This window comes from Oryctolagus cuniculus, chromosome 13, assembly GCF_051225735.1.
Source record: "Oryctolagus cuniculus isolate XC-2025 breed Fujian yellow rabbit chromosome 13, ASM5122573v1, whole genome shotgun sequence".
Classification (NCBI taxonomy): domain Eukaryota; kingdom Metazoa; phylum Chordata; class Mammalia; order Lagomorpha; family Leporidae; genus Oryctolagus; species Oryctolagus cuniculus.
Genome location: NC_142879.1, coordinates 38,778,815 through 38,799,805, shown reverse-complemented (window position 1 = coordinate 38,799,805; position 20,991 = coordinate 38,778,815). Strand labels below are relative to the sequence as shown.

Sequence of the window (20,991 nt, the reverse complement as noted above, 5' to 3'; positions counted from 1 at the left end):
GTGATGACGCTCACACTGTCCCACCTGGGACATGAATGGTCCCTTTTGTCCAGTGTACCCATGCTCTGTATGCTACCCACCCGCTACTCACTAAGTAAGCATCTTGGTCACCAGGCCAACTCCTACAGTATCACAGTGCTTGTGTTCAAGTAACCTTGATTTTATTTAATAACGGCCCCAAAGTGCAAGGATAGTGCTGCTGCTCCCAGCTTAGAGATGCCAAAGAGATGCTGTAAAGTGATACACTCAGGGGCTGGTGCTGTGGCGCAGCAGGTTAATGCCCTGACCTGAAGCAATGGCATCCCATAAAGGCACCAGTTCGAGCCCTGGCTGTTCCACTTCCAATCCAGCTCTCTGCTATGGCCTTGGAAAGCAGTAGAAGACGGCCCAAGTCCTTGGGCCCCTGCAACTGTGTAGGAGACCCAGAGGAAGCTCCTGGCTCCTGGCTTCGGATCGGCACAGCTCCAACCGTTGTGGCCAATTGGAGAGTGAACCATCGGATGGAAGGCCTCTCTCTCTCTTTCCCTCTGCTTCTCCTCTGTGTAACTCTTTCAAATAAATAATTTTTTTAAAAAAAGTGGTACATTCCAATGAAAAGGTGGATGTACAATGAGATATTTTGAGAGATCAAGAGACACTATTAATATAACTTGTACAACACGTATGGTTATAGTTGTTCTGCTTTATTATTAGTTATGCTGTTAACGTCTTACTAACTGTGCCTAATTTATAAACTAGACTCTATCGCTGATATTGACGTACAGGAAAAGGACATGGAGCGTACAGGGTTTGGTACTCTCAGGGATTTCAGGGCTCCAGTGAAGGCCTTGGAACAACAGTGTCCTACACGGAGAAGCAGGACCAGAGGATTGTAAAGAATTGGTTCATGTGATCCTAGTGACTTGGTAAACCCAAAATCTGCAATGTGGGCTAGCAGGCTAGAGCCTCATGAAGGAGTGGAGTTTGCAGTGAGGGCCACAGGCCAGCTGCTGGCAGAACCCATCCTAGCTCAGGGGAGGTCAATGCCTTCAGTGCCTGGATGGGGACCCCACATTGCAGAGGGTAATCTGCTTTACTCAAAGTCCACTGGTTCCAGTGGGGTTCTCATTCAGAAGACACTCTCACAGAAATAACCAGAATAATGCTGAACACGCATCAGGGCACCTTGGCCTAACCAAGTTGACCCATAAAACTAATCCATGGGTGGCAAGGATTCTGTGTTTATTTCCGGAGTCCTTATGTAATGACCCATCAGGATGTGATGTGAGGCACAGCCAGGCTCGGGGGCCACTCTCAATGATGCATCCAAAGGCGCTAACAGTTTCCGAGTTTGTCTTCCCAAGGCCATGTGGGCTGCAAAACCCCTTCCCTTTGTGAGCTGCTTGTGCCTGCACCACATTGACCAAAAAAACCAAGCTTCTGCCAAGTCTTGGGCCAAGGAAGACAGTCTCTCCCTCCATGGCCAGGACAGACAGGGTGTGCAGGGCCCTGTCAGCCTGGGCTCACTACACAAGGGTTGGCAGCTGGCCACGTCTGCTCACTGACTATGTCAACTTCTCTGAACTGAAGCTCTTCTCCTTTCCCCTCCCCCTCAACAAATCCAACCCTCCAGGCCCTGAGGAGCTGCTTAGCAGTCACCTGCGCATGCACAGCCGCTCAGTGCTCCCCACCCTGGCCACCCATGGGACAGCTCCAGGGTGCAAGTGACTGCAATGGCCAGGAGCCACTGGAGCAGAATTTCTGGATGTGGTTCCTAAGCAGATACAAGCTGGGAAATCTCCATAGGTGACTTAGATAGGCAAAAAGATCAGAAACTAGCAACAGATACAAAAAAAAAAAAAAAAAAAACAAAAAACAAAATCAAACCAAACCAAAACCAGGGCTCTTCATATGTTCTATTATGCTAGAAAATCATCTTTCACAACAAAGGCAGCAAAACATCACTGAAGATCAGCCGCACCCACTGCCCTGGAACTCCGTGGTCCCTCCCACTCTGACCTTGAGTGTGGCCACGTGACTCACTTCAATCGATAGGGTGCTAGTAGAGTTGAACCTGGTGGAAGCTTGAAGAAGTGCTGTGTGTTTCCACCTCTCTTGCTTCTGTATGGCCAGGAGAACAAGATGGAATAGTTATGGGCAGACGTTAAGTGCAGCCCAGCCGGCACTCCCAGCTGGGGCCAACCTAGATTGGCTACTGGCCTGCTGACTGCCAGACACAGGCATGAGCCCAGCCAGGCCCAGAAGGATGCTCCCTTGGTCCCAAGCCCAGCCAACCTAGATGACCCACGGGATCCTGAGAAACAGCAATAAATGGTGGTGGCTGGGCCTTATTATCGTGCCAATAGAGGACTTACAAGGACAGCCATGCGGCTTTGAGTGAAAAGCCGGCACCCGTTAGTTAGGAACTTGCTTGGCAAGCCTTTCTTTTGCCTGCCGCAGCCCCAGGAGAGCAGTGAAGTGAGGACAGGCACTGTCTCCGGCCCCCTCCAGCTTCCGGTTCAGCAACCCCATGACAGCACCACTATTTACGCAGCGAGGGAAATGTCCCAGCTTTCCCTCTGACTAACAGGGAGCCTGCCACAGAGAGTGTCTGAAAATAAATTATACATGAGACACAGTTTCTGAACCGGTTGCAAGTTTGGTTCCAGAATATTTTTACTCTTCTTCAAACACTCCCTTCAGGGGTGCACTCCTCCGACTAGAAGGTAAAGGGGATGAGAGAAGAGCCTCGAAGGCCCTGGCGGCGCAGAGCCAGGCTTTAACACAGGGTCCCTGAGGCCCTGCCTGGCTGCGGGATTCGCGTCTCCCCTTCCCATCAGCCGAGCCACGTGACAGCAGTGGTGGCCCTGAAGGAGTGTGTTTCGAGTTCAGCCAGCACCTTGTCCCACAATGTGGTGATTCCAGACATGGACTCCGGGCAGACACAGAGGAGCCCCAGCTCTGAGGGACCCTGGGAGCCAGGCTGAAGTTCTCCAAGCCTCAGTTTTCTTTTCCTGTGAAGTGGGGCCATTAACAGCGCCTACTTTGTGTCGCTGTGGTGGGGATTTAGAGAGTTAATGCTTTTAAAGGCAAGGAGCAATCACTCGAGAACTGGAAGTAGCCACTGCTCCCATCAAACTGCAGGAATCCCCCAGCCACAGAGACGCCTGGCCTGGAAACTCGGCAGCAGGGACGGTCTCTCTCGGGCATTCCACACCGCCGCCGCTGAGTTTACGCCTCTCACTTACAACCTGCCATTCCCTCCATAGCCCCGCGGGCAGGACTGTGTTAACAGCCACCAAGACTCGAAGCCAAGGGACTCCCTCGTGGCAGGAGATGCCGGTAATTAGAGAAAGGCACCATCTTCCCCAACGACTCCTCCCAAGAGGTGGATGCCTGACAGACACAGTGCACCAAAGCAGCGTGCATCTTCCTGGAGGTGCTGGTGCAGAAAGGCACTTCGTAGCTCCCTCTGAGCCCCCAAGAAACTGGGACAGAGCTTGAACCCGTCGGTCTGCTCCTTTGTGGAGTCAGCAAGTGGCTGGACTGGCACAGAAGAAAGATGTCCCTTTATAAAAGTGCCACATGCGCCTGCTAACACATAGCCACTGTCATAATAACGTTATATAACAAATAACAGACAAATCACAGAGCAGTCATTTATCCTTGCTCACCCAGCTAAAGGGTGGCTGGGGGCCACCGGAGCTAGGGGGCTTGGTTCTCAGCTACAGGTAGACTCAGGTCTGTGCCCCATGCCTCTCATCTTCCTCTCACCAGTGGGCTGACGTCAGAATTTCTGGACAGAGAGCAGAAACACTCAATGGCTCATAGGTCCCCGGTCACTCACTCTGTCTCTCACACACACATCTGCCCACATTCCACGTGACAGACAAACTCATCACACAGCAGAGCCCAACGGTATCAGTGGAGAGAGGCTTCCAGCAGGAGGAACTGCTGGATCGCACAGCAAAGGTCACGGACACAGGCAGCGCTGGCTTCGGGGATGTGTGATCAGTGCAGTGAGCTCAGAGGGGCCTCGCCATTGGTTGCACGCTCAGCTGTAAGAATGCAACTTGTTGACATGGAACCCCACGTTGGCATTTTGCACGGGGCCCTGCAAATTATACAGCTGGTCCTGGGCCCAGAGGAAGATGAAGAATTAGGAATAAGAGCTGGCGTTGTGGCACAGTGGGTTAAAATCCTATCCTGAAGCGCCAGCATCCCATATGGGCGCCGGTTCTAGTCCAGGCTGCTCCTCTTCCAATCCATCTCTTTGCTATGGCCTTGGAAAGCAGTTCAAAATGGCCCAAGTCCTTGGGCCCCTGCACCCACGTGGGAGACCTGGAAGAAGCTCCTGGCTTCGGATCGGCGCAGCTCCAGCAATTGCGACCATCTGGGGAGTGAACCAGCATATGGAAGGCCTCTCTTTGCATCTCTCTGTAACTCTTTCAAATAAATAAAAATAAATCTTTAAAAAAAGGAATTGGGAATAATGCAATGTTTTCATTGAATGCCACCAACTCCTCGCTGTGAAAGTGTCACATCCATGCCCCCACCTCCTCCAGCGTCTGCTTTCAGAACCACAGTATGGAATTTCTGCAGCTGATTCCAGCCCTACTTACCTCTCACATCACGACTCCTCCCTAGGTCAGAGGGGTGGCTCTCGGAGTGGGAGGCCCAGGTAGGTGGCTATTCATGGGAACAGCAGTGGTTTTACCACTTCCGTGTTCTTCCCAGAATTCCACCTGGGCACCTGGTCCCTCCCGTCAACCTCCCCACCCATCCCAAGTGCCACTCATTCATCCTCCTCCTCCTCCACTACACCTTAGTGAGAGCTGCTCAGTGGGAGAAGGAAACATCATCCCCTAGAGCTTCTGACATCAAACCTGCAGCAGGACTGCACACACTCTTGGGGAAATCAGAACATGAACTGGAGACTCTCCAGATTGTCAGGCCAGAGGGTCATTCCATACTCTGTACCCAAGCAGCTCCCCTCTTGAACAGGCTCAGTCTGGCTTCAAATCACCTCTCACGCAAGCTGGACTAACTTGGTCTAAGAGACATGAATATTGCAATAGCCCTCCCACCCCCACTCCAGGGCAGCCAGTGCCAAGGTTTGATGGCCACTGCTCATGGGGCAGGCTTCTCTTTATTCTCACATCAACTGTTAGAGCTGACACACGTGTTCACGTCCTCCAAGCACTCCTTGAACTTGCAGTTGCAACAGGAGGCCCCAGTCTCCTCCCCACAAGAACTTTAGATGTGCCTCAAAGCAGCCCATAAACTACCCTCTGCCTTCTGTGATGCGTCCTGCTCCAAACCTGCTCTGCTCAGAGGCCCCACGAGCCTGCAGCAAGCTCTGGTGGGGAGAACCACACGAGAAGCAAGTGGCTGTTGCCACGAAAAATGAATCACAAGCACAAGTCGACACAAGCATCCTGCAGCTCAGACAATTACCCAAAGAACGCACTTGCTGATAATTATAGAGCTAAAAATGGATCCACTTTGAAAATCCCTTCCTCTCTCCTACGAAAGCTGAGGAGGTGGTTTAGCGGTTTAACAACAATCAGCAGCTGAGATGCATCACATCCTGGGGTGTTTAGGAGACGAGTTCCAAGAAATTTCTTGGAAGGGATGAACGTTCCCAGGAAGGGTGATGTTAACAAAGAGCCATCAGCCCTCCCCACCGACCCCAGTATATACATACAAAGCTTGGGAATCTGAAGTCAGAAGCCCATCAACCAGAGTGGGGGGGAATGTGGCCCAGGCGGCCCCACCTTGCGATGCTGCTCAGACATCAAAAGAGAGGGACACACCCACGGCCACAGAGTACCTCGGCCTGACTCAGCACCAGTGTGTGCTCAGGGCTGTCACAGAGCTTTCAGGTAGCAGCTAAAGGTCAGGATGCTAACAACCTCTCGTATGCACTGAGCACTTAAGAGCTGGATACACGAGTCTCATCTCCCTTCATCCTCGCAACAACGCTGTGACAGTGATGTCTTCATCATGACCTCCTGTGCAGTCGCTCTCAGGCACACCCTGTGGGCCACGTGGACAGCCAGGGCAGAGGCAGGACCTGGAAGCAGCAGTTCACGCATGCCCTTCGGTTCTGAAGGACCCCGTGTGCGGGGAGAAGACGGTGGAAGGCTTCAGTTCAAACTGCGGAAAGGCGAGGCAGGCATCAGCAGCCAGGAAAGGGTGGGGACAGGGGCTGCCGTCAGCCAGACAGCTCCTGGGTCAGACGGCAATGCAACACCGAGTTAAATGCGATTGTACAATGTAAGCTGTACATGGAGCAACATCTGTACCTTGAACACCCTTGAAATGAAGAAATGAACAGATGACTGGCTAATCCCATTGCTCCCAATGAGGATTTAGATTATAGAAGTTAGCACTCATTTATTCTCTTAATTAATATGTTTTAAATATTTATTTATTTGAGAGAGAGAGAGAGAGAGAGAGAGTGTGTGTGTGTGTGTGTGTGTATAAGAGAGAGGTCTTCCATCCACTGGTTCACTCCCCAAATCCAAATACCCACAACAGCCAGGGCTGGGCCAAGCTAAAGGCAGGAGCCAGGAATTCCATCTGGGGCTCCCACATAGCTGGCAGGGGCCCAGGTATTTGGGCAACCCTCCACTGCCTCCACAGGCACGGCAGCAGAAAGCTGGATGAAATGGAACAGCTAGGACTTGAACCGGCACTCTGCTATGGGACGCAGATGTCACCAGCGGCGGCTTAACCCACTATGCCACATCTCCTACCTAACACTTACTGAGCACCGTCAGCAGGGTCAGTGCTGGTGTACACCTGTGTCATTGGATAAGGCAATGAACCACCCTGCCCCTCCAGACATTCCAATGGGAGCAGAGAGACCTACCAAACAGTACCTACAGGAACCTTGGAAAGTAAAGGGAGTTCCCAAGTTAAGCAAAAGAACACATGAGCTACAGCAAGACCTCAACAGCCAGCCCGCGAGAAGTACCAACAATCTGAAACTACATTCAGAAAGAAGTCAGGCTGACGTCATTGAAAACGATATCCAGCGTTCAGGGCACACACACGGTGTTAAAGGGATGATGTGCCTGCAGCAAGCGGGCTGAGAAGGAGCAAGTTCCCCACGGAAAGCAAGCTGTGGGCGTGCGGCTTGTCTCTGCCTCAAGAGTGCCAAGGGGCGCTGCCCCCAGCCTCCGGGGCAGCTTCTCCTGGGAGCCAGGAAGCCATGAGGCTGCAGAATGTGTGATCACCCAGTCACGATGCCTAAAGCCTTCAAGGCCACCTGTGGTGTCCTCTGATGTCTGTGTGGAACTTTTCTCCCCGCTCTTTTGCACCATGGTGAGCAGCAACTGTGTTTAACTTTAAGCACCAGCCCAGGTGGCAGGACAGGAGGAGCAAGAGTGAGTGAAAAGGGCAAAATCCAGGAAGAGGGACTTGCCATACGATGTTCCCTGCAGTGAAACGTCTCAGGCTACTGTTCCTAGAAATGTATGCAAACTATATGCAAATTTCCAAGTGGCAATGCTAATGCTTGCAAAGTCTGCTTACTTACATATCCCGGGCTCTGACCTTTGAAAGATCTGGGGGCTTTAAGGCTGTAAGCAGCAGGCCCTTGGCAGAGGCAGCCACAGGCCACTGCCTGCTGTGCAGCCAGAGTCCAGGAGCCAGCAATACAGAAGGACGATCAGGGCTAAAATGACGTGGACAGGGATTGCTGCTCCGCCCAGAACACAGATGAGACAGTCAGGGGAAAAAAGGGCAATCTGGAGTCTGAGCAAAAATGCTCTGATTTGGTCTTGCTCCATTCTATGCTACTTCATCCACAGACTGTGGAAGTGATAGCTGCAGCAGCCGGTGGGTGTCCAAGGTACGATCGGGGAAAGTGATTTACATATTCATGAAGTCATGTTATCCATTACTCTTTATTCCTTGGAGCACCAGTATTTTCACATGCATGTCTCATCTAATCACACTTCCCTGCCGTGCCACAGGAGATGTGGAATTCTAACGGAGTTTCTTACGAAACATTCAAGGACAAGTGATTAGCTGGAAAACTAATTGGCTTCTTGATTAAGCACTCTCTCCCAGTGAAAGGTATCATTATTGAAATGCAGACAAAATTTCAAAAGCCTGCAACATGTTTTCCTTTCTGTCAGCCTGGGCATAGCATTTGGTTTCCCTCCTATTCAGATAGGCTCAGAAATGCCCTTTAGGTTGACAGGTCCTGTGGCCTGCTGTCCATCCTCTCCGTACATAAGTCAGGGATGTCCTTTGGCTCAAGACTTCGGATGCTACTTAGTTTACCTGCAAGTTGTTGCTCTATGCATTTTGCTGCAAGAACTGCCCTGCAAATCCGTTTCCTGATAGAGGGAGGCAGCCCCACCAGATGGAGCTGCGCTGAGCAGCAATCCCGAGCTGCAGGTGCACAGGCGTGCCTCCTGAATGAGTTTAGGGCAGCTGCAGCCTACAGCCCCCTCCACCCATTCAGAGAGACTCCCTGCATAGCACGTCCCCCCCTTTAATAACCACCCCCACCCTTCCCCTCTGACACTCCCAATAATGCTGCCAATCAACCTGCCACATTGAGTGACGCCCAGAATCCTCAAAGGAAACCCAATACCCAGTTAAAAACTTCCCGAAGTCAGGAGGGCATGTTCCTGAGCCAGCACTCGGCAGGAACAAAGGCTGTGCAGCGACAGCAGCTGGAAATGCCATCCATCATCACGCAAGGACGAAGAGCCTGGAGATCCAGCCAGAGGGCACCTGCAACCACCCACTGCCGACCTGACGCTTTGATGGATGGCCACCCCCTTTCCTGAGCTCCTCTGGTCTCCAGCAGTTTCCAATGACCTGACCGCTCGCTCCCAGCTCCCCACCCCTGTTGCCATTCAGTGCAGGCATCAGGCCTCCCCCGCCCCCTTCCCCGTGAGCCCGCCCTCCCCAGGCACTGACCTTCCGCAGCAGGAAGCAGATGCGCTCGATGTTCCTCAGCCGTTCCCTCTGTCGGGGGTGGGAGGCACCAGAAAGGAAGCAGAGGGAAGGTGAGGGGGCCTCCTGAAAGACGGGGAGCAGCCCACACCACGAGCCCAGGACCCTAACCCAGAGCCCTCCTGGGCACCAGGCTTTCCCCTGCTCTCCTTGTCAGGCTCCTTTGCTCCCACCAGAACTCCCCCATCAAACAGCCGGGGCTCAGGCTGCCTCTCACCCAGCACAGCTTTAAATGCCCTTCTGCCTGCAGACAAGGTCTCAGCCTCCACATCCACACAAGACAGTCGCGCTACAGAACGGGTACCACGGGATCACAGAGGGCCCTGCGGCCTGCAGCCGGCCCTCCTCAGAGGTCCCTCCACTCAGGTCTCCAACGGCATGTGCCTTCTCATGCGTGGACCAGTTCTCTGTCCACTGGCCAAAGTGAGTATACCTGGGGGAAGTGATCTCCCCACTAAATTCGGCACCAACCGTGCCCCCAGGCTAAGACCTTCTAAGAAGTCCAAGTGCATCTCTGAGGTCTGGCTTGCTGCCCAGGGAGGACGCCCCAAGGCCGGGCAGCTAATGATAACCGCACGGTGCACTCAAAGCTGCCGCCTCCCTTTTTCTTGATTTCCATAGCCACACGGGACACAGCTGGGGCGGGCAGCACCCCATGCTTCATTACCGAGGCAATTTGGCTGCCGCAGACATAATGGTAATGAGACGCCTCGTGGATGGGGAGAGGACAGGTGGCTGGCCCACTTCCACTCCCCTAAATGAATCCCATGTGAAGTGACTCCTGTGCACCCTGGAGCCCAGAGGCAGGAGCACACATCAGAACAAATTAGAGTCCGTGTGGCCGGGAGGACAGATGGCATCCCGCTTCACACGTGTGTGTCTGCGTGTGTGCGCACACAGGTGCACATATACCCGACACACCACAGCCCTCTCTCCGGCAACCACAGCAGCTGTTGAGACTCCATAGCTCTGCGAATGCCCAGCCGGTCAACGGAGGCAAAGCCTGAGGAGTGAGCAGTGACACACAGCACCCAGCTCCTCTCCACGGCCACCCCGGGGCTCGCCACGGAGCCCAGCAACACTTGGCCATTTGGGAGCATCTTAAATGCAAATAGCCTCATGCCCTCATGGAGAAATGCATCACACGGGCCAGCAGTTACGTGGGACACAAGGCCTTCCAGGGCCAGAGCCGCCAGCCGGCCATGTCGGGGGGTTGTATGCCACTGAGAGCCTCTAGTGCTGCTTCAGGGGCTCCGCAGAGGCTGAGAGAGCTTGCAGATGAGCTAAATGAGGCATCCAAACCATTCAACTTCCTGCCAGGTATAAAGAACCTAGTGTCTAATGCTGCTCCATTTATGGTTTTTATGGCGGCGGGGGGTAGGGTTGTTTTTGTTTTTAATCTCAGATAAGCATCTTTCCCAGGGGCACCTAGGGGCTCTGAGCTGTCGGGGAAATGTCTGAGCTTCATGCACAGGCTCTGTAATTAATTTGTTAACTAATTAGAAGGTGGCGTCAGTGACTGGAGTAGGATCCAGCTGCAGTGCTGCACAGCTGTGCCACTCATTCTCCATCAGACAGTCGGGGGACACCTACGATGTGCAAGTTCCATTCCTGCACTGGCTTCTCCCAGAAGCTCCAGGGAACTTATCCTAGCCTAGTTCTGTTTGTTCTGTCCAAATAAGGCAGTCGCCATGGCAAGGTGGATATGGACTCCACATGGATGACTCCTGGTTCTGTCAATCACCTATAACCCAGCGTGGGATTTGGGGGATTCGCCGAGCGATAGGAAAAATGTCTTCAGCAACATTTACTCTGGGATGATACAAGAAAGCTCAGGGCACTCTCTATGTGATGCTTTGCTGTTTTTTTGTTTGTTTGTTTTTTCCTAATTTGACCTAGAACATTTGGGAGGAAGGAACGCAGGCCCCCGTCTTCCCCGGCATCTGAAATGGAAGTGCTCTCACTGTTGCTCTCAGGTTTGAGCAGCTCGGTGCCCCTGGGAGGCGTCAGTGAGCCAGGTGTGCAATGCCGGTGCAAACCCAAACACATGGGAAAGACAGGAGACCTCGGGTGCAACTGTTTCAGATCTGACAGCCCCAACTGATCGCAGGTGGAGGGTGAGGCTGGTGGATGCAAACAAAATGGGCTTGTAATCATTTTAAGTTTCACGAAATACAGGACATTTCTGAAGTGATGTTTACACAGCTGACTGTCAAGGGTTTGGCTCTATCTCATGGGATCAAAGCACGTGGTGCCAAAGGCAGCCTCACACTGCATACACTCAGGTCTCTTTAGAGAGACAACAGAGCAGGTGGAAAGAACGTGTGCCTCAGAGCCACACAGACCCAGGTTCAAGTTCCGAGTCCCTGGATGAGTCCGCTAGGAGGATACAAGCTGGGTCAATGACCCTCATCTGGCAGAGTTTTTGTGAGGATTACAGGTTATTTACGTAAAGTTCCTAACTCACGGTAAAAACTCCAGAAACAAATGACAGTTCCAATAAGGCCTGTCTACTTTGCAGAGGAAGGCGCTGAAGCCTGCTCTTCCAAATGAGTGTGTGGGGCCTCCTGGGGTCCCGCAGCTAATAAGGACAAGGGCCCCCTCTGTCTCAGTGGCCAAGGACAATGCCGGGTGACACCCAGTTTCAGGTGGTCCCACCCAGAACAGCCTCGTGATCTCTCTACAGCTTCTGGCCTCAAATAGCAACAAAGCTCTTCAAATAGGCAGGAACTTGCTTTGGTACTAGAAACCGTGGCCCAGGGGGGGACCTCAACCAAACACAGAACCAGCAAGCTGGGGTTGAGAAGTGCCCTGGGATAGCCTTTGACCTCAGCAGTGCTGGCCTGGAAGAAGTTTGGAGGAGGCGCTGCCTGCACACACACTTGGCCCTGGTTCTGGGGTGTGCTAACCAGAGAAGCAAACTGCCCACACCCACCCTCCCCCCACCCCCAAGAGAAATGGCACCCCCTCTGCTCCCTGAATCGAGGCCTCTCTTTCCACATCCATGCAGAGGCTCCCAATCAGAGGTACAACCAGGCAGACAGAAGGGCAGCATGTGGGCCCTGACCACCGAGACGAGCAGGGAGACCCCAGGAGCCACGTGTGCTGAGGCAGGTGGGCTCCCCCGCACTTAACCTGAACCGGAACAACTAGACTGTGTCGGATGTCCCCAGGAGGTGAGCTGGCCTCAGATCGCAGAACTCTCCGAGATGAACACATGCTAGTTGTGGATAAGGTGCCAGGAGCCTTGTGTGCCCCCCTACCCACCAAATCCCCACCTGAGAAACCTGGCACGCAAGTAGAGAGGGCAGAGCAACCAACAGGCCAGCCAGTGTGGAGCCTCTCTCTCTGCTCAACGAGGAGGAACCAAAGCCATTAACACGGGGCCTTGAGGACTCAACAGCCAGGGCACGGCAAGCCCGTCCCCTGGGCTACTGGGGCCCTCAGGCTTGCCCTGCAGGATAGCTCAAGACCTCAAGAATGAGCAGGCGCCTCCACAACCTCGAGCCAGCAACAGAGGCTCAGTCAGCAGACAGGTGTTCTTACTCATCCTACTCATCAAAATCCTCGCCCGCCTGGCCAGGCCCTGGGCAGCCGCCGACTCGTCGCTGTCACCATGACTTACCGCGTGCACAGGATTGCACTGGTCTATGGGGCTCTTAAAGTCCGTCCTTAACTCATCAAAGGCAATTATCTGAAAAAGAATACAGGACACTCGTGTTAGTGCACAGGTGGGTCGGCCCACCGTGTCTAAAGCTCCCTGAAGGTTAGCCCCAAAGTGCTATGGGAGGGCAGAGGGACCTGCGGGGGCCATCAGATCAGTCAGGAGCTGGTCACCGCTCGAGCTGATGATGGGCACATTGATTACGCTCTTCAGCCTACTTCTGGGTGTGCTTCAGATGGCCCCAGAGAAAGCTAGCTAAGCCTCCTGTGCCTCACCAAAATGTCGAGAAACTACTGTGGCGAGGGCAGGCTGGGCTGTAGATAGAGGCATGGACTGGGAGTGAAATGCTCAAGAGGCAGGCAAAAGGGCAAAAGAAAATAACAAGGAAGCAGCATCGACAGGAACAGAAATGACCGCACGTCTAACGGTCCACAGACTGGACAACCGGCACCCGGGCAGCGGGTCCACTGGACGCGGCCCTAGAGATCAGTCTGAAGAAAGCCTGCCCGGACAGCAGCGGTTCCCCCCCTTGTCCAGGGGCAGAATGGTACAGGGGAGCTTCTCCAGTCGCGGGAGGCACGACCCACCCACGGAAAGAATTAACTCAGGGGTAAGGGCTCTCAAGTTTGCATCCTAACCCCAACCAGGCTGTCTGCAGCAGGTGGGCTACACGGTGGAATGAGGCGGTATGTGGCCAGGGGCATGTCCCCTCTGAGGGTGGGAAGCCTCAGGTTCTCTCAACCTTGTCTCTTCCACTGCACATAAATGGCCAATACCAACTCCCCAGTAAGGCACAGCCCAGGGGTCCCCAGACGCTTGGCAGAACTGCCGAAGCAAGAACGCCCGCTCAGCAGCGCGGACCGTCCCCGACCCAGTGACGTGGGGCTGACAGTAAGGACAAAGCAAGAGGAAACAACTTCCTTCTACAGAGCGGCTATGAGGATCATTGTGAAGCAGTCACAGAGGCGGGCCTCTGGCCAAGCAGCTAAGACGACGTGTAGGACATCTGCATCCCACATCCGAGAACCTGGTTCATGTCCCAGCTCTGCTTCTGACTCCAGCTCCCTGCCAGTACTCACCCCAGGAGGCAGCAGCGGGCAGCTCAAGTACTTGGGGCCCTGCCACCCACATGGGAGACCTGGACGGAGTTCTAGGCTCCTGGGTTTGGCCTGGCTCTGCCCAGCTGTTGCACACATTTGGGGAGTGAATCTACTAAGAGAAGATTCTTCTCTCTCTCTTTCCCTTCCCTCCCTCCCTCTCTCCTTCTTTCTTTAAAATAAATACAAATAAACATTTTTTCAAAGGACTCAGGAGAAATAGCAATGGTCAACATGAGAAAAGGACAAAGTAGAACAAGGTTACTACATGTGAGGCAGACTTGAGTTTCATATTACTTTCTTAAATTAAGTAAATAGTCAAACGTCATCTTCACTTCGATACTCCTACCAAAGTAAAAGAAAACCCTAGAATCGCCTGTACTAAATGGACCCACTTCTACAGCATCCCTCCCCAGACAGTTCATCATCCAGTTTATACTTAAACTGTTCCGCAACAGAGGTTCACCACTTCCTGAGGCTGCATGTCCCCTCTCTGGCTACCTCTAGCTAATCATCACCATGCTTTTCTGAACTGACACGTGGCTCGCTGAAGTGTCCACCCGCAGTCTACCCATGGCAGCAAACTACAGCCCACAGGCCACGTCCAGCCGCTCACCAGTTTTTGTACAACCTGTGAGCTAACAATGGCTTTCGCACTTTTTTAAATAGTTGAAAAAAAAAAAGAATAATATTTTGTGACGTGTGGCCATTATAGTAAATTCAAATTTGGGGTCCATAGAGTTTTACTGGAACACAGTGACACACTTCTGGGCACACTGCGTCCACATGACAGAGGCACAGCCAAGCAGAGGCAACAGAGTCAACGTCCTGTAAAGCCCCAGATGTGTACTCTCCTGCCTTTGGTGGAAAAAAATCACCAGCCTCTGGCCCATGCTCTTATTTGCCCTCTAGACTTGCACTGTCCAATACGGTAGCCCCTAGACACAAGCAATTACTTATCAATTAAAATGTCCTTTGTAGCCACAGTTGAAAGCTCAGAAAGCACTAATCTAATAGGTTCTGCACAGCAGAAACACAAAACATCTCCATCATTACAGAAAGTTCCATCGGACAGCTCTAATTCCAGGCAAAGACAGCCTCGGGTCAAATCACTCCTCCGCAAGGAGTTCCCTTACGTACTCTCGGCTGTATGACCCCAGGAAATCCTTCTTCTTCCAGCTCAATCTCTCCAACTGTTATTTACACAAACCGATTCTCGGTCACCTGTCATTTGACTGTCCTGTCCTGGCATCAAAGGCTGTAAACATCCATGGTACAGTGGAACATCCGGGACAGAGCCCCCGGCCCAAGGTGAGGTGGGCTGGCGCAGAGATTAAGAGCATCACTCACCCCTCTGTTCTGTAGCCTGTGCTTCTTTTAAGGAGCCTGACTGGACTGGTCCTTTTGTGGCCACCACACATCCCTGGCTTTCCACCGAACCTGTGTTACCTAAAAGCCCTGAGTCTCCCTCATGGGCGTCAGTTCCACTCAGTCCATGTCATTCTGCATGAGCGCTGCTGGATTTGGGAGCCCGAGAAGAGGAACTGATCTTTATCCCAATTAATTCCTCCCTATTGGGTCCAATCCATGGGTCCAATCTCTGGAGACACAATCTATCTCCCAGCTACAAATCCTAATACACATTCCCATTTTAGAAATGAAAAAGCTGATGCCAAAAATATTTAAATGACTTAGCCAAGATCACTGGTCTGGTGCCTGACACTAAAACCTAAGCAGGTGCCCTTAACATTCTCCTGCCTCCCGAAACACCCAAAGAGAAGCAAACATAAACCCCAACGATGTAGAGAAAAAGGAGCAAATTCCCCCTTAGAATGGAACAGAGACTCGCAGAGGAAGGAAACCCCGGGTACCCTGTGTGTAGCCCGAGTTCATACAGGCCCAGGCCCAGGTTCCTGCCCCATGTCCTGGAGCAGAAGCCACAGGCACTGCAGTGCAGAGGATGCAGTGGCACTGCACAGTTCTATCTGCAGCCAAGTCATTAACATCAGGGCGGTCTGGGAGTGTCTTCTGCACAACAATGCCACGGTCCAGGGATGGGCACTCGAGTGGCTGGCACAGTTTAATTCCACTGTATGCACAGACCAGCTTCTTGGGGTACCTCTGAGGCTCCACCGCACCTGACAGTACCAGCAGCACCTTCACTGCTGACCCAATGACAAGAGTACTCCAATTCTCACTCTCATTTCTTTACTTCAAAATGTAACACAGGGGCTGGCGCACGGCTCACTAGGCTAATCCTCTGCCTGTGGTGCCGGCACCCTGGGTTCTAGTCCCAGTTGGGGCGCCGGTTCTGTCCTGGTTGCTCCTCTTCCAGTCCCGCTCTCTGCTGTGGCCCGGGAAGGCAGTGGAACCCACATGGGAGACCAGGAGGAAGCACCTGGCTCCTGGCTTAGGTCAGTGCAGTGCACCAGCCATAGCGGCCATTTGGAGGGTGAACCAACGGAAGTAAGACCTTTCTCTCTCTCTCTCTCTCTAACTCTGCCTGTCCAAAAAAAAAAAAAAGGTAACACAGGAAAATCCACTCTTTTGGGCGAATGTTTCTCTCTCAACAAATGCAGTCACAGGAACTCCTCCTCAATCAAGACACAGAATGGCAAGGGCAGGTATTTTGGCACAAGGACTAAGCTGCTACTCAGAACAGACCCAGCCCTTAACAGAGCGCCTGAGCTCAAGTCCTGGCTCCGCTCCAGATCCCAGCTTCCTCTTAACACACACCCTGGGAGGCAGCAGGTGATGGTTCAAGTGGTCCGGTCCCTGCCACCCACGTGGAAGACCCAGATGGAGTTCCTGGCTCCTGGCTTCAGAGAGACTGACCCAGCTCCGGCTGTCACAGATATTTGGGGGAGTGAACCAGCTAATGGAAACATTCATTCTCTCACTCTCTTGCTCTCAAATAAATAAAATTTAAAACAATACAGAATGGTTCTACCACTCTATCACCCCCCAAAACAATTCCCCCATCGCCCCTTTGGAATCAACTCCCATTCCTAATCCCTAACCCCTTGCTCCCTGGCTGGCAATCACTAATCTGTTCTCCAAACCTAACTCTGCCTTTTCCAGAAAGTCACAGAAGTGGAATCATGCAGTAGGAGACACAGGAGTCGTTCTTTCTAACATAATGCATTTAAGCTTAGGCCGCACTGGTGCCTCTACGAATAGTTGCTCCTTTGTACGGCTGAGTAGGACGCCATGTGCAGCCAAGCTACAGTTCACTCACTCATTCACCTGCTAAAGGACATCTGGGCTGCTTCCAGACTTGGGCAATCCTGAATAAAGCTGTCATAAACATTTGCATAAAGGCTTTTGTCTAAAAGTGAGTTTTTCACTTCCTTGGGTAAACAAGAAGGGGTTGCTGATCTGTGGGGTCAGCACATGTGTAACCTTAGAAGAAACGGATGCAACGCTTTCCCAAGAGGCTGCATTCCCACAAGCAGCATAGGAGAGCTCCAGTCACTTTGTATCCTAGCCAAAACGTGGTCCTGTCAGTTTCATGTTTTTACGTTGGCCAGACCAGTGGGAACGCAGGTTATCTCGCTGCAGCTGTAACTGCACCTCTCCAGTGACTAACGGTGGGGAGTGTCTTCTCGTGGACTTTGCTGTCGTCTGCACCTCTTCCTTGGTGGAATCTACATTCGGGCTGGCACAGTGGATTAGGCCGCTGCCTCTAATGCAGGCACCTTGTATCAGACCATCTCCTGCACTTCCAGTCCAGCTTCCTTCTCATGTGCCTGGGAAGACAGCCCAAGTGCTTGAGTCTTTGTCACCCACGTGGGGAACCCAAACAGAGGTTCAGGCTCCTGGTTTTGTCCTGGCCCAAGCATGGCTGTTGTGGCCATTTGGGGAGTGAACAAGTAAATAAAAGATCTCTTTCTCTCTCTCTCCCTCTTTCTTGTTCTGCCTTTCAAATAAATTAAAAAATCTTTTTTAAAAATCTTGTTTGTTCTCCATCTATTTTAATTTAGCAGGTTTATTTAGATTTATTTAATTGCAAGGCAGAGTTGCAGGGGGAGGGGAGGAGAAGGGAGAGGGAGATCTATCTGCTGGTTCACTCTCCAAATGGCTGCAATGACCAAGGTTGGGCCAGACCACAGCCAGGAGCCAGGAGTTTTAAAGATTTATTTTATTTATTTGAAAGACAGAGTTACAGAGAGAGGTAGAACCAGAGAGAGAGAGAGAGAGAAAGACAGAGAGACAGACAGAGAGGGGGTGGTCTTCTATTTGTTGGTTTACTCCCCAAATGACAGCAACAGCCAGAGCTGAGCTGATCTGAAGCCAGGAGCCAGGAGCTTCTTCTGATTCTCCCACATGAGTGCAGAGGCCAAAGTTCTTGGGCCATCTTCTGTTGCTTTCCCAGGCACATTAGAAGTGGAGCAGCCAGGGGCTGGCACCGCGGCTCACTAGGCTAATCCTCCGCCTTGCGGCGCCGGCACACCAGGTTCTAGACCCGGTCGGGGCGCCGGATTCTGTCCTAGTTGCCCCTCTTCCAGGCCAGCTCTCTGCTGTGGCCCGGGAGTGCAGTGGAGGATGCCCCAAGTACTTGGGCCCTGCACCCATGGGAGACCAGGAGAAGTACCTGGCTTCTGCTATTGGATCAGCGTGGTGTGCCGGCTGCAGCACGCCAGCCGCCACACGCCAGCCGCAGTGGCCATTGGAGGGTGAACCAACGGCAAAAGGAAGACCTTTCTCTGTCTCTCTCTCTCTGTCCACTCTGCCTGTCAAAAAAAAAAAAAAAAAAGAAGAAGAAGAAGAAGTGGAGCAGCCAGAACTCAAAGCAGTACCGCAGTACCCATATGGGATGCTGGCGTTACACGTGGTGGCTTAACCTGTTACGCACAATGCCAGTCCCAGCAGATGTTTTCTTATTGGTGATTTTAGAGAGCTATTTACGCGTATTGGATACAAGCCCCCTGTAGGTCACGTCATTAGCAATCTTCCGTTCTCCTGCCTGTCTTCTCGTGCTTAGCACACTTGTAAGAGTGCCAGCTTTGCATTCTGACACACATCAGCTTACGCCATTCACATTTCCTTTTACGACTCACACTTTTGGTATCACACCAAGAACCTCTTTGGTTCTAAGAATTTGTAAGACCACAAAGATTTTCTCCATTTTCCCCTAACGCCTAGAGTTTTCTCTGTGGGAAGGTTTAAACTGCAAATTTAATTTCCTTACATATGCAGCATTATTCCTATTTCCTGCTGTGATGTCAAGGATCTGGCTCATTTCATCAAAGTTGTCAAATGTACGGATTTATATTCAAAGCTACTCTCATTTCTTATTGCTCCTCTCCCGCCCCAGGGCATCTCTCCTGCTTTTTCTCTAACCAGATTTTTTCTGATAGAGACTTGGTATGTTTATAGCATAGACTGTGGTGATAGGTTCACAGGTATGCAGGTGTCTCGAAACTCATGAAGTTTTGTGCATTAAATAAATAAATATAGCTTTTGAGGGGAGGCTCCAGTGAGCACAGACAAGGCTAGAAGAGTGCAGAGCAGAGCCACGGGGCCAAAGCAAGGGAAGCTGCTCTTCAGGGGCTGCACCACCGAGACCCTGGGGAGCTACCAAATTGAGGCTTCACTGTGGTGTGGGCCCTGCCTGAAAAAGTAGGGCCACGGTGGAGCTCCAGGGTGGGATCCGAGCTCCCACAGGAGATGCTGCTAAGAGGAGGGGGATGCTAGGACCTGCAGGAAGCCCACTCTGGTGGCTCCAGGAGAGGAGAGATCCAGAAAGGAAAGGAGCCATCAAAGGTGGACCCTGCTCCTGCCACCACCAGGCCTAGGCCAGTCCATCCCCAGAGGCCCTGCAGCCACCCTGCATCTTCTCCTCTCACTTACCCAGGCCCGTAAATGAGCTGCTGCCAGGTGAAGCCCAGCATGAAAGGCCTGGGCACTGGCAGCACCGCCTGGGTCCGCCCAATGTCCAACGTCTGGACTGTCTCCATCCCCCGCAGCCTGAACCCAAGTGAAGATGAAAGGAAACGTACAAACCCTAAGAAGCCGCTCACGGGATGCTTCCTTCGTCAGTCAGGTCCACAGCATTTAGAATCAAAGATAAAAGTTGGTGCCAGGGGCCGGCGCTGTGGCATAGCAGGTACAGCTGCCACTTGCAGTGCCGGCATCCCATATGGGCACTGGTGCGAAACCTGGCTGCTCCACGTCTGATCCAGCTCTCTGCTATGGCCTTGGAAGGCAGTAGAGGATGGTCCAAGTCCTTGGGCCCCTGCACCTGCATGGGAGACCCAGAAGAAGCTCCTGGCTCCTGGCTTGGATTGGTGCAGCACCAGCCGTTGCGGCCAATTGGAGAGTGAACCATCGGATGGAAGACCCCTCTCTCTCTCTGCCTCTCCTCTCTCTGTGTAACTCTGACTTTCAAATAAATAAATAAATCTTTAAAAAAGAAAAAAAAGTTGGTGCCAACATTGTGGTGTAATAGATAAAACCGCCTCCTGCAGGGCCGACAACCCATATAGGTGCTAGTTTGAGTCCTGGCTGCTCCACTTCCGATCCAACTCTCTGCTAACAGGCCTGGGAAAGCAGCAGAGGATGGCCTGAGGGCTTGGGTCCCTCCATCCGTGCAGGAGACTCAGAAGAAGCTCATAGCTCCTGGCTTCAGCCTGGCGCAGCCCTGGCATTGCTGCTATTTGAGTAGTGAACCAGTGGATAGAAGACCTCTTTCTCTGTAATTCTTTCAAATAAATAAATACATCTTAAAACAAAAAACCAGCAGGCTGTACCATGGCAAAAACCTTCCAGGAAGAGGAAGAAGTGACTGAGATCTCAACATACATGAGTTCATGACTCCCGCGAGCTGCCCCACTGAGGGGCTAGCATTAGAACCTGGGATCTTCCTTACCCTGCACCTGCTCCACAACAGCCTCTGATTTCTCCAAGATGTTAAATGTCTGAGCCACCCCCCCACCTTGCCTTTGTGCTGCATTACCCTGCTGAAACGACTTGATCTGCATGAGAACTCTGTAAAATGAATAGGATTTCCTCCTCCTGCCTAGGAAACAGGAGACCAGTCAGGCCTGCTTTGTTGTTGGGGAGGGTTAAATGAGGTAATATTCATGAAGCACCAGGCACACGGTAAATAAGTAACAATAAATGCTGCTACTTGCATTTCTGTGCTTACTATCACTATGCAGCTGTTTGGGCCAGTGCCTCTGGTCCATGACTCTCCTCCCCAACCTGGCCCCAACCGTCATTAGCATCACTCAGTCTGAATCCAGGAGAGCCCATCGCTGTAGTGGG

The 20,991-nt window shown here is 52.3% G+C and overlaps 1 protein-coding gene across 3 annotated transcripts in view; it reads right to left on the bottom strand.

Annotated features, from left to right (window-relative positions):
* CNIH3 (cornichon family AMPA receptor auxiliary protein 3) overlaps positions 1–20,991 on the bottom strand; it is a 113,845-nt gene that overhangs the window by 45,080 nt on the left and 47,774 nt on the right. For 2 of the 3 annotated variants that reach the window (XM_051820600.3, XM_002717483.6), the window contains exons 2-3: positions 12,587–12,655; positions 8,926–8,973 (exon numbers count right to left, since the gene is read on the bottom strand). In XM_051820600.3, the coding sequence (XP_051676560.1) occupies positions 8,926–8,973; positions 12,587–12,655 (117 nt within the window). Of the gene's footprint in view, positions 1–5,957; positions 6,139–8,925; positions 8,974–12,586; positions 12,656–20,991 lie in introns of those variants that run through there. The other variant, XM_089311440.1, reaches the window with a different exon arrangement.